Source organism: Elephantulus edwardii, unplaced genomic scaffold (genome assembly GCF_000299155.1).
Source record: "Elephantulus edwardii isolate Elephantulus edwardi_28Jun2011 unplaced genomic scaffold, EleEdw1.0 scaffold00284, whole genome shotgun sequence".
Classification (NCBI taxonomy): domain Eukaryota; kingdom Metazoa; phylum Chordata; class Mammalia; order Macroscelidea; family Macroscelididae; genus Elephantulus; species Elephantulus edwardii.
The window spans coordinates 1,060,921-1,074,758 of record NW_006400034.1 but is presented as its reverse complement, the minus strand read 5'-3'; the positions used below and the strand labels follow the sequence as shown (position 1 = coordinate 1,074,758).

Genomic DNA, 13,838 nt, shown 5'->3' with positions numbered 1-13,838 from the left:
GAAGTGCAGCAATGAATGAATGGAAATCCAAATTCTCTGTAAATGTTCATTAAAATTACTAAAAAAACCCCCCAAACCTTATGGAGCACAGTCCTACTCTGACCAAAAAAAAAAAAAAGACAAATTACATTGGTAAAATCTGCTGTTAGGGATTTCTCTACAGTGCTGAACCACAATGATGTCAGTCTAGAGACTAAGGTGTGCCTGATCCAGGCCATGATCTTCACAGTTGCTTTCTATACGTCAGAGCTGGGGGGGAAAAAAAAAGAATGACAGAAAAGAAAGGAATGCTTTTGAGTTGTGGTTCTGGAGAAGCGTATTGGACATACCATATAGACTGACAAGAGAACAAAGAGATATTTCCTAGAGAGTGAAACCAAGCTGCATTCTGAAGCTCTGTCTCACATACTTTGGGCATGTTGCCAGGAGGGACCAGTCCTCAGAGAGAACATCATGCTTGGAAGGTTGTGGAGGGTCAGTGCTGTTAGTCTGGGCAAAGAGGGCCAAAGAGAAGAACGAAGAATTCAGAACTCATGCTGATGGCTTTGCTTGTTGCTGATAAGAAGAGAAAACGGCCTTGCCTGTCTGGCTGAGCTAGCAGGTGGCTCCTAAATCAGAGTGGAATGTCCCTCCCTAAAGACTCTGTTTATAAAAATTCTAGGGGAGCTCTGGTGGCCTAGTGGCAAGAAGCTGCAACTACAATCCCAGAGGTGCACAGTTCGAATCCACCAGATGCTCTGCCGGGGAAGGAGGGGCAATCTCCTCCTGTACCAGTCAGATCTGATTTGACAGTACACGCACACAAAAATAATAAAAAAAAATTCTCCCCAGTAAGTTCACAGTGTGACTAACTTCCCATTTTGCCTCTCTAGGATGAGGAACTGACCCGGGAGTTCCCCTTTTCGCCCTTTAATAAACCTGCATTGAGCTTTAAAAAAAAAAAAAAAAGCTGTGTTTCCTAGCTTAGGTCTTGAGATCAGGCACTGAGAAAAGTTTGGCAGAACTCACCTGTAATAAATAGCTAACCTCCTACATGTTTCTGTCTCTGATAAAGTCAGGGAAATGTCCATCCCAGAGTCTCTCTGTTCTCCCTTGAGCTTCATTCTTACTGAAGCATTACAGATACTACTCCCACCAGACTGGTAGTGGCAGTCACTTGTCATTGGGGTAAGAGATAAGTGAGAAGTCGTAGACCTGGGGCAGAAGGTGTGAGAAGCTGCTGACTGTTGGGGTGATTGGATGATGCTTGGGCCACATTTCTGGGAAGGTGAGCCCCCTGTTCTCAACTATTATGGCCTGACCGAGTCACCTTCTATCCTTAACTCTGGTCTAGACCCACTCCTGACCATCCCACTTAAAGACTAAGGTGCTCCTGACCCGGTCCATGGTATTTTTCACTTGCCTCCTATGTTTGTAAAAGTTGGACAGTGAATAAGAAAAACCAAAGAAGAATTGATGCCTTTCAGTCCTGGAGTTAGCAAAGAGGACTGGATTGTATATTCAGCAGATTGCCAAAAGAACAGACAAATCTGGTTTGGAGGAAATGCAAGCAAAATACTCCTCAGAGGCAAGGGTGGCGAAGCTTCACTTCACGTACTTTGGTGCCTTGTTAGAGGGACACGTGCTTGGAAAAGACATCATGCTTGTAGAGGATCAGTGAAAGAGAGACAGACTCTTAGCAAGGTGGATTTGACACAGTGACTGCAGCAATGGAGGCGAGCTTGGCGGAGATTGTGAGTATGGCGCAGGACAGGGCGAGGCTTTGATATGCTCAGAGTGTTGCTGTGTGTTGTAGCTGACTTGCCACTGCTAGACTCTAATATCCCCGGTCCAGGGCACTCTGACAAGGAGGGTGTCCCAGCCGACCACTCCACCATGAGCTCTCTGTGTGTGTGTTCTGCAGGGCACTTGGTGGATGTTGATGGGGGCGGGGGGGGGAGAAAGGAAGGAAAGAAGGGAGAGAATGAAGACCTAGTGGATTTCCAGGAAGATGGCAGAAGGTTCCACTATCTTAGTTTTGGGTGTAAAGAGTTTAGTTCTAAATTATCAAAAGTGGGAGAAGTGGTCTGGGTCTTCCTTGTACCTGGTACCCACAGAATCATGCAGTTTACATCACTTAAAGCACTGGTCATGGTGCCCAGTGAAACAGGAAGCCCAAACCTGTCCCTGCCAAGTCACCTCTGACACATGGCATGATACAGATTAGAGCTTCTCCACAGGGCTTCGTTGGCTGTGATCTTTACAGGAGCAGGCCTTTCTTTCATTATTTCAGTGGGTTTGAACTGCCCACCCTTAGACTAGTAGACAGGTGCTTAATAAACATGGGCTTTGCCACTGCTGGCTCCTGCCCCCAGCTAGAGAAAGGCAGAGACAAAGAAAGGCAAGGCCAGCTGCCCACATGCTGTTTCCCTCACAGGAGTTGGAGGACCTGCAGAGCAAGCTTCCTGGGTACCTGCGGGACCTGGACAGCGAAAAGGCCAATGTCCTGATATGGAACGTTCTTCTCTTACCGGTGAGTGTCCATGGAGGCAGGGCCTGGTTAACGTCAGGGGCACAGTCACAGCGGGTCAGGACTGGGAAGGAATTTTCCTAGCCCTAGGATCCTCTTGCTGTAGGCTACCATGGGTAGAAGGTCACCCTCTGTACCGATTGCAAGGTAAATCGTACCAAGAAAAGAAATAAAAAAATTTTTTATTAAAAATTTTAAAAAGATGGGGTAATGGTGGGCATAGATCAATGGTGATTAATTTTATAAAACACAATGTATGGGAATGATTGTATGAAACATGATGTGAATCAAAGAACCTGTGAAGCACAATGTATGTGGATTTTGTATATAAACTAAAATAAAAGAAAATTTAAAACAATAAGTCAAAAGAAAGAAGAAAAGATTTCCAACCCTATCACTCAAAGCTCCTTGGAATGGAAAGGGAATCATTCATCTTATTATGGAGGATTTTAATGTCTTAATGCCAGTCTCTAAGGAACTTGGATGGGACCATCTCTTCTCTTTCAACTGCTCTTTTTTCCCCCAAGAAAAGTAGAAAAGCTTGGAGTTGGGCCAGCGTTTGAACTTCACGTTGTATCTCTGGGGCTGCCAGGTTGAAGGAATTCACTTGACTGACTTGGTATTGGAACCCTGGTTGGATGTCAGCAGAAGAAGATGCTGGAAGGAGCCCCAGGGGCTCATTTGATCTCCAAGGGGGCCAGTCTGAGAGGACAAGGAGTGGAGGAAGGAAGGACCAAGTCTGAAGCAGGCACGTGGTGACAGGAGAAGCTGAAGAGAGTCACTTGTGGGAGAAGAGCGTGAAATCAGACTTCCTGAGAGCTGCTGAGGCTGAGATGGTAACAGAAGAGTTGGGCAGATATGCCCCAGCGACCAGCCAGCCATCTGGCAGCAATCCAAGGGTCCTAAAGAAACACTGTAGGTGGGGAAAACCCCAGCACTGGGGATCAAAGCTTGATGCTGGGTAAAGGAATAGGAAAGACTCAATGCGGACCCAGAAAGCCACGGTTTTAATAGATCAATAGTAATCAATGGTATAAAATACGATGCATATAAATGATTGTACGGAACACAAGGTGGGTGAAAGATTGCACAGAATACAATGTCATGAATGAAACACAATGTGTAAGAGTTAGTGTCTGCAAACCAGAAATGTGGGGGAAGGTTAAGTGCTGTCATGGAGGCCGTTTCACCCCATCGAGGGCTGAGGGATTCACTGAAAGTCAAGGAGTGCAGTCAGCGACAGGCTGATGAATTTGTCTGAGCAAATGCTGCCGATCAACTGACAGTCATAGCTGAGCAAATCCAACATTTGCAAGGACAAGCCAGGAAGGTACTGGAAGATGCTCGCAGAGATGCCGACTTGCACCATGTGGCTTGCGATATTGTAAAAAAAACCTGGCAACATTTACTACCTCTATAAATGAGAGAGTGATCAGGAGTATTTTTTCATCATTTCTCCAAAGGAATGGGGTACAAGTTGTCCACATGACTTCCTTGGAGTCTACAAGTTACAGCATGATTTATCCTGGACTCCATATGAGGACACTGAGAAACAAGATGCCAAAATCAGCATACTGGACAAATTGCTAAGCCAACCCATGGCCCTGGCTCCATGCACTGAACCCAATTTCCAGGGACTGACTCACTGAGAATGGACTCTGCAATACAGCTCTCAACGGCCTCCCCGTTGCCCACCCTCTACCTTGAGAGGAGCTGTCATGAGAGTTGAGGGGCATGAAGGTGAATTATGAACTTCTTGGAAGGACACCCTGTGTAAACACTGTCATTATTTTCCCTTGGGATGGTGATGAATTACACTGCTCTGTTTTAGAATCTTCTCAGGGCCACAGATAATCAACCAGCCAGTTTCAGGGTATAGGCCACGGTACTTACCCTTTCTAAAGCAGTAAAATAAAAGAAGAATTATTGTATGCAAACCAATAAAACAAATAATACAAAACAAAACAAAAAAAATCGGATGCGGATTAGCCAGCCAGGGGAGCCCGCGGGGACCCTGTGTGGCTGTGGAAAGAGCGATCGATGGGTGGCATTTGGGAGAGAGAACCAAGGCAGGCCTGCAGGGTGAGCAGCTCGCTTCCTCCTCAAACGCGTGGTCTCCATCCACACGCTCACCTGGGTGACCCTACTTCTCTGACCTCTGCCGAGGAAAGATACAGCTTAGATGTGTGGCCCTGTGGGAGCTGACAGGGTTCCCATTTCCGGAGACTCCACTATGGGTGGAACCACAGTTGTAAACACAGTACATAGGAGGTCATGGTGAGTTCTCACAACCTACCAGAAGGGAAAGTAATACCAGTTTTTTAGCTCCTACCAGGTGCCATTGAGTCAACTCTGATTCAGAGTGGTCTCATGCACATCAGCATTTTCCCCCATTTTAAATTATGATTTGGGTGAAGGTTTACAGGGAAAAATCCGTTTTCCATTCAGCAAATCACATTCTGTTTTGCGCAGTAGATCGTGTTACCAACCCTATAATACCACTCCTCTCCCTGCTTTCTTGTTTCATTCCTCACTCCCCAGGTCTCTCCTGGCTTCTGACCTGCGTCCTGTGATTGTTCCAAGGAGTACTGACTCCCCAGTGTCACGTCTCACCCTATACAACTGTCCGATGTCTGGCTGGACCCACAGGGTTTTCAAGGGCTGACTTTTTGGAAGTAGTTCACCAGGCCTTTCTTCCTGGGTGCCTCTGAGTGAATTCCAACCTCCGGCCCAGAACTTCAACCTTTGCACCACCCAGCAACTCCTCTTTTTTTATAGTTAAGAAAACAAACATAGGAAGCTAAGTAATTTGACCAAAGTCAGACAGCACGAGGCGTTCAGGATAGAATTCAGCAGCTTCCAGAGTCCATCCTCTGGCATCAACATGCCAGCAAAGATCAATGTCTTGTCAACCTTTTATTAAAAAACAAAACCAGAAACAAACCAAAACCAATTTGCAAAGTGCTTTATTTAAACTCAAAACTTCAAAAGAACTAAAACTTTAAGTAGTCCTTCAGGTGCAGTAGGAAGCCTTCTGTCAAGAGCAACTGTAATTTATAGAAGGGGAAACCTAGCCCAAGAAGGGGAGAGAGGTTGAGGTCAAGTTGGGGTGGACGCATCCCTGGGACTCTGGACTCCATGGTTCTTTTCTTTGTCACTGGGTTGAGACCTAGGAAGCTCCACAAACAGCCCCTGCAAACTTCTCCACACAGACACCCCCTGTCATCCTCTGAGGCCTCCACTCTTGGCTTTATCTGCACGTCAAGGGTCCCGTCCTTTCCTTATTCTGTAGATGCTGAGACATTTCCCTAATCTGCGGCCCTGGTGGCCTCCACTGGATCCTCCCCTAAGAGGAGGGGCTTCTTGCCCTGTCTTCTCAGTAAAGAAGGTTCTAGAAGACTTGGTCCTTTGCTCTAACCTATGTGCTCAATGCTAGGGTCACCCCAGTTCTAGAGGTCCTCTTTTTTCTTTTAAAAATAATATTTAAAGTGAATTTTAATGAAAATTTTCAGAGACTTTGGATTTCCATTCATTCATTGCTGCACTTTTCTCCCTGCCCACTCGTCCGCCCTAATTCACTCTTCTCTTTGAAAAGTAAAAGAAAAATTCTTTAATTTTTATACAGTCCCTCCCCCCAAGTCCATTCTGCTATGCAGCCTTCGTTCTGGACTCCTTTCATGACATTAATACCTAATCATATATCCCTTTTAAACAGTTCTCTCTCTCATCTGTTTCAATGCATTATGCATTATTTATCCCCTTTCTCAGTCTCCCCTCAACTCCAATGTCAGTCCCGTTTTACAACAGTGGTCCTATGCAATATTTGTCCTTTTGTGACTGAGATATTTTACTCAGCATAATGTCCACTTTGCATAATATTTCATGAGTTCCTTGTTTTTCAGTGCTGCATAGTATTCCATTGTGTGACTATACCACAGCTTCTCTATGCATTCGTTTGTTGATGGGCGCTTATGTTGTTTCCAGATATTTGCTATTGTGAACAAAGCGACCATAAACATAGGTGTGCATATATCTCCTTGGGTGGTGGTAATGGTTTCTTTAGGGTATATTCCCGATAGTGAAATTGCTGGGTCAAATGGTTTTTCTTTTTTTTTCTTTAAATGGTTTTTCTATTTGCAACTTTTTTATTTTATTTTATTATTTTGTGTGTGAGTGTACCGTCAAATCAGATCTGACTGGTACAGGAGGAGATTGTCCCTCCTTCCCTGGCAGAGCATCTGGTGGATTTGAACCGTTCACCTCTGGGATTGTAGTTGCAGCTCCTTGCCACTAGGCCACCAGAGCTGCCCTATTTGCAACTTTTTAAGAAAGCGCCATGCCACCTTCCACAGTGGTTGCATCATTTTACACTCCCACCAACAGTGAATAAGGGTTCCAGTTTCTCTGCAACCTCGCCAGCATTTGATGTTTGTTGTTCAGTTCAATTTTGCTGTTCTTACTGGGGCGAGATGATATCAGATGGTTGTTTTGGAGGTGCTCTCTTCTGAGAGTATAAAGCAGTGAACCACTGGCGAGGGCAGCCTTTGGGTTCGTAGCTCTGTCCCCTGTGGACTAGTCCACTGAGCTGTGGAAACACAGAGAGGTTAAGGTGCCTGGGGTTGCACAGCCACTGACGGCAGAGCTGAGGTTTGTTCCCAGGCACTGCATGTGGCTTCTGCGCAGCAGGTGTTAAAGCGAGGGAAGCCCTCAGCACAGGGCAGGTGCTTAGGAAGGTCTTGCAAAGATCTTCTCTTGGCTCTCAGCCCCCCCCCCCAGTCCTCCATCACCCAACCCCTGAGTTCTTATGGTTTCAGCATTTTCTCCATCTCCTCCCCACCCCTGAGACGAGCCTCTCCTGTGCTTGCTAACAGCTCTACAAAAGGGTCCTCTGTCTTCTCCCCTTACAAAGGTCTCACAAAGACACGAAAGCAAGGGTGTCCCCATGAGCCCAGCGAGTCAAACCTTATCCAGATTTCACACAAGGAAACAGGGGTCCAGCAATGGGAGACTGAGGCTGTTTGCCCAGGGTCACACTGCAAACGTTAGGGCAGACTTTCCAACTCCAATGCCAATGCCCTTTTCTTGAGTTAAGTTTCTCTTTATTGTTGTTGAAAAGGTACACAGCAAAGCATACACTAGTTCAACGTTTTTATTATTATAATCCAGTGAGCCGTGGTGATGGTGGTGGTGGTGGTGATGATGATGATGGCGGTGGCGGCGGCAGCAGTGGCGGTGGTTGTTAGGTGCTGTTGATTCGAGCACGACTCATAGCAACCCTATGAACACCAGATCTGAACACTGTCCTATCCTATTACCATCCTGTGATGATCTCTGTCACACTCAAGCCTATTGCAGCAGGCACTAAGTCAATCAATCTGATTGAGGGTCTTCCTCTCTCACATCTCTCCACCTTTCCAACCTGATGCCCCTCTTCAAGGAATAGCCTCTCCTAGCAACATGCCCTACGTATGCGAGGTGGAGCTTTAACATCCTTGCCTCCAAGGAGCATTCTGGCTGCACCATCTCCAGGACAGATCTGTTTGTTCGTTTGGCCATCCATGGGACGTTCAGTGCTCTTCTCCAACACCGCATTAATCCTTCTTCTGTCATTCTTATTCATTATTTTTCTCTTAGATGCATAACAAATGACTGAAAAGACCATGGCCTGAATTGTGATTGTTATGTGTCATTGAGTCAACTACAACTCATAGTGACCCTATACACAGTAGCTCTGAATCCTGCCCTGTCCTGAGCCAGTCTCACTGTCTCTGACACACTTAACCCTTAATACCCTAGTTATTGTGTCAATCCATCTCATCCAAGGTCTTCCCCTCCTGCACTGTCCGTCCACCCTTCCAAGCATGATGTCCTTCTCCAAAGACTGGTCCCTCCTGGCTCTATGCCCAAGGATGTGAGATGATGGAGTCTCAGAATCCTTGCTTCCAAGGAGGAACTTGGTTTCACCCTCTCCAGGACAGACCTGTTAGTTTCCTTGTCAGTCCATGGTATGTTCAATACTCTTCTCCAACACCACAACTCAAAGGCATCAATTCTTCTGTCATCCTTGGTCATTGTCCTGCTCTGTGATGCACAGCAAGTAATTGCAAAGACCATGGCCTGGATCAGGCACACCTTGGTCTCTAGACTGACTTCCTTGCTCTTCAGTACTATAGAGAGGTCCCTGACAGCAGATTTTTCTAGGCAATTAATCTTTTGATTTCTTGACTACTGGTGCCAACAGTATTGATTGTAGAACCAAACAAGCTGAAATTGTTAACAATCTCAGTCTCTTTTCCATCTATCATGATGCTGCCAGTTTTCGCAGTGTGAGAATCTTTGTTTCCTTGATGTTGAGCTTCAGTCCATATTAGGCTTACCTTAGTCCTCAAACTGAAGTTGTCACTCCTTTATAATCTGGAGAGGTGGCCGACTACAGATTTCCTCAGTGCAATACGTCTCCTGATCTCCTGATGGCTGGTACCATGGGTAATGATGGTGGATCTTTGTAAGAGGAAGTCATTAACCATTTCAATCTTTTCTCCATCTATCATGATGTTGCCTATCGGTCCAGTGGCAAGGATTTTTGTTTTCTTGACAAAACTTGTTGAGATGTAATCCATATTGAAGCTGTAGTCTTTGATCTGCCACAAGTGAAAGTTCTTCCTCACTTTCAGCAAAGTTGTGTCATCTGCATAATGAAAGTTATTGATGAGTCTTCCTCCAATTCTGATGCCATGTTCTTCTTCAGAGAGTCCAGCTACTTGAATAATTTGTTCAGCATAGAGATCGAATAGGTATGGAGAAAGGGTACAAACCTGATGCACACCTCTCTTAATTTTAATCCATGTAATGCTCCCGTGCTCTGTTCATACAATAACGTCTTGGTCTAGGTATAGGTTTCGCATGAGTACAATTAAGTTCTCTGGGATTCCCATTCTTCTCATTGTTAATCAAAATTTGTATGATCCACACATTTAAATGCCTTTACATGGTCAATAAAGCACAAATAGACATTCCTCTGGTGTTCTTTGTTTTCAGCCAGGATCCATCTGACATCAACAATGACATCCCTGGTGCCATGGCCTCTTCCACATCCTGCTTGAACTTCTGGCAGGTCTCTTTTAGTGGAGTTTCCAGATTAATACACACTAAGAAGCAGGATTGGCCATCCACTTCTGAAATAGCAGGCTTCTGACAGCCCTATGCACAGTAGAGGGACATGGAGAGACCAGACTGGAAGTTAATAAAGATGAAGAGAAACACCTGCAAACATTCTTTAATAGTTGAAACATAGAATGTACAGAGTATGAACATTGGAAAACTAGAAGTTATTGTTGTTGATTGCCTTCAAGTCGAGCATGACTCATAGCGACCTTATGAACATAAACCTGAAGCCCCTCTACAACTATCGACACTTATCAAATGTCATAGTTTCCAGAGGCATGTTGTTTAGGAAGTGGATGCCACTCCTGCTTCAAACCTGTCATAATATGTTATTGTTTCAATGTGCCATTGAGTCGCCTGTGATGTATAACAACCCTATGTACAGCAGGTCTGAACCATTCCCTGTCCTGAGCCAGTCTCACTAATTCCAACGTACCAGCCCCCATTGCCCCAGTCACTGTATCAATCCATCTCCTCCTGAGTCTGCTTCTCTTGTGCTGTCTCTTCACCCTTCCGAGCATGATGTCCTTTCGATTTGTGTGAACATCAACATTCTAGGCATTGATGAGATGAGATGGACTGGTTTTGGCCACTTTGAATCAGACAGTTACATGGTATACTATACCAGGAATGAAAAACAGATTAAAAAAAAAAGATGAAAAAGAAGAGGAAGAAGAAGAAGAAGAAAAATTGCTTTGCGGTCATAGTTAAAAAGACAATTTCGACTTCTGTCCTGAAGTATGATGTTGTGAGCCATGGTGTTAGTAGTCTAGAGAGAAAAGATGTGTTTCCTTGGGAACATCTGCTATCAAGGAAATCTCGAAAGTGCTAAGAGCAAGGATGACTGTTTAAAGACTCAGGATCTAAGTCATGATCATTTCACATGCTTCCTATGTGTCTGAAAGTTGTACAAGAAATAAGGGTGACAGAAGAAGAATCAGTGCCCTCAAAGTGTGCTGTTGGAGAGGAGTACTGAATGTCTCATGGACTGCCAAGAGAACAAACAAGTCAGCGTTGGAGGAAATGCAACCAGGGTGCTCAATGAAACTTTGTCTCACATACGCTGAGCATGTTGTCAGGAGGGGACAATCTGTGGAAAAAGACATCATTCTGGGAAAGGTGGAAGGTTGGAGAGAGAGAGAGAGAGAACTTCAACAGGAAGGCTTGACAACAGTGACTGTACCAGTGGGCTGGGGCATGTGGGTGATCTTAAAGATGGCACAGGGTAGGGCCAGGTTCCGATCTATAGTTCATAGAGTAGCTGTGAGTTAGGATTGATCTGACAGCACATAACAACAACAACAACAACAACAACAACAACAACAACAATTTAAAGGCATTAGTTACATTCTTTACGTTCTGCAACTATACTCACCCTCCTTTTCTAAATTATTTCTCCCACTTTAACAACTGCACTGCCCCTGAAGTTTCCTCTTTGACCTTTCCAATTAAATTCCCATCTAGAACTTTCTGTAAGAGTTCAGTGCTCAAGGCAGATGTTCTTTACTAGTTACTCTTAACCTGTGGATGATTTAAAGAAACTGTTAAAGAATATTTTTGGTCTAAAGTTGAAAAATTACCTCGGGGAAGTTGTGCTTGGGGTTCATTTGGCTTCTGTGGCTCCAGAAAGTTTCAATTACATGAGAATTTGAAAATCTGTTCTGCATTGTCTGCTCTTTTAATCAAGATCCTTCGCTCAGGTTCTTTGATCTGAATGTTTCCTAATGGTGGCTGGGCACCACTCCGTTCTAGTGTCTTGGCAAAGGAAGCAGTTGTTCTTGGAGACAGTCCGCTGTGCCTTCCATAGCCTCCTCTTTGTCCAGACTCCTCCTCTCCTCTGTTGCTCCAGGCAAATAGAGACAGTCCAGTAGTTTTTTGATTCCACTCTGTCCTAGTCATCTGTTGTTCTTGTTAAGTGCCCTCGAGTCAGAATTGACTCATTGCTGACACTCTTGTGGATATTCAAGGCAGTAAATCCTAGGGAGGAAATTGCCCATCATTGTCCCCTGGAGCTATAGGTTGTCAGTACAGCACCTTACCACGAGGCTACCAGAACTCCCATACTTTATTTCAGTCTCTAGTTCTGTTATAACAGAGACTATCACTTGTGAACGGCTTAAACAAACAGAAATGGATTTTCTTTAAGTGGCCAGCAGTCCAAATTCAGGAGAGGTCATTCTTTCCTTGTTGGTCCTGGAGGAAGTCCCTTATTTCCTTCGTTTGTATTCCTTGGAGATCTCCCTACGTCCTGGCTGTCCCCTGTGTAAGGAGCTCCCCAGCTCAGGGACCAGAGTCCAGAGTAGTCCCACCCCTGATCTTTCTTAGCTTTGCTTACATTCCTTCTCCTCTTTTCTCTTAGGAGATAAAAGGTGTTGTAGGCCACATCGCAGGGCTACTCCTTTTAAGAGGTTTGCACCCTATATAACTGTTTGGTTCATCAGATCATCATGGAGGTCGTTGCAGCCACATTCCGTTATTACATACACATATTTTGGAACACACCCCGGGCATACTCCTTTGAAGAGGTTTGCACCCCACCCTACGACTGTTTGGTTTATCATATCATCATCCTGGGGATCATTGCACCCAAATCCTGTTACTACATATACGTATTTTGGGGACACACAGTTCAATCCATGGCACACTCTGCCCTTCAGCCCTGGCTCTGTTGGGCGAATTCAGATGCCATCTGTTCCTGTGCTCGACGGCTTCCCAGGAGTGTAGCAGAGGATGCCTCGGAGCCTGGGATGGGGTGGGAGCAGGGAAAGCCGAGAGGCCATCATGGAACGTGAGCCTTTCTCTCTCGTCACAGGACAAATCACCCTACAACCTCAAGGCCTTCCGAGTGGGCATCACCTTCCCTGAGGAGTATCCGTTCAAGCCTCCCAGGGTGAAGTTCACCACCCAGATCTACCACCCCAGCGTGGACCAGGAAGGACAGGTGTGCCTTCCCATCACCAGCAGCCAGCACTGGAAGCCGAGTAACAAGGCCTACCAAGGTGGGAGCGGAGGACCAACGCCTGGGAGGGGCACCAGGCTCATTTGGGTGGTTGTGGGTATTGTCAATCTATCAGGGAATTGTGCTGCCAAGCCAAAGGCAGGGCCCCTGTGACAGTTCACATCCACCGCTGGTGGCTCCAAGGGAGAGGGTTGGGCAGTCTCCCCACCATGCAATTTACAGCCTATGAAAACCCAGCGGAGGGTCAGCTATGAGTCAGTTCTGACTTGATGGCAGTGGGAGCAGACTTGTTTTCAGGTACCATTGGATTGACTGGGACCCGTGATGACCCTCTGTGACAAAGCAGAACTGTACCTCACGTTTCCCTCTTGGCATAGTGCATAATGCATCAGGCTGCTAATCCAAATGCTGGCAGTTTGAATCCCCCGGCAGCTCTGAGAGAGAGGGAGCGGGGTCATTTCTTCCTGGAAAGGCTTATAGGCCGGGAAACCTGGTGGAAAGTTACTAGGAATCAGAACTGACTAGACTGCAGGGAATTTTACATTTTTCTGGCAGCATATCTCCAAGTCTTTTCGTCCAAAAAGCTGCTGGGTGGGTTCGTAGGTTCATGTATGCAAGTCCCCAGGGAGATGGGCCCCTGCCTTCACCAGCTTTCCAGAATCACCTATGAGAAATGAAAAACCTCCGGGGCAGTCATCATTTGCAAGCTTTAACCACAGAATACTTTTGCCCAAATGAGAAATTATATGGGATCTTAAGGAAACTAAAGCCCCATCAGAACAGCCTCTCTGAAGCATTAGCTTGAAAACTACAGGCAGGCTTCAGGCAGCACCGGGAAGGAGCAGGTGGGCATTTGCTTGATTGCAGTCATCCTACAGGGCCTCTGATGGCCTAGTGGATAAGGAAGTGTACTTCTAACCCAAAGGCAAGTAAGTGGTTCACATCCACCAGCTACTACAAGCTTGAAAGATGGGCAGTCTTCTCCTGTGTGATTTATGGCCTCGGAAAACTCACTGAAAGGTTAATTAAGACTGAGAAAAACTGGATGAAATATGTTTACGGCATTGAAGTCTATGGGGGAGAGAATAGTTTAAAAGTATTATATTTTAGGGCATTATGTTTATCGTAGGAGTACGCAATGAGGGTTGCAGAGTGGATTATATTTGGGGTTGGGGGTGGGATTGGGGGAGGTGTGTGGGGGGATTG

The 13,838-nt window shown here is 45.7% G+C and overlaps 1 protein-coding gene across 1 annotated transcript in view; it reads left to right on the top strand.

The window, feature by feature from the left end:
* The window catches only part of UBE2L6 (ubiquitin-conjugating enzyme E2L 6), a 16,519-nt gene that overhangs the window by 1,801 nt on the left and 880 nt on the right, over positions 1–13,838 (top strand). Inside the window, exons 2-3 of the mRNA XM_006900411.1 lie at positions 2,417–2,512; positions 12,486–12,672. Of these exons, the coding sequence (XP_006900473.1) occupies positions 2,417–2,512; positions 12,486–12,672 (283 nt within the window). The remainder of the gene's footprint in view (positions 1–2,416; positions 2,513–12,485; positions 12,673–13,838) is intronic.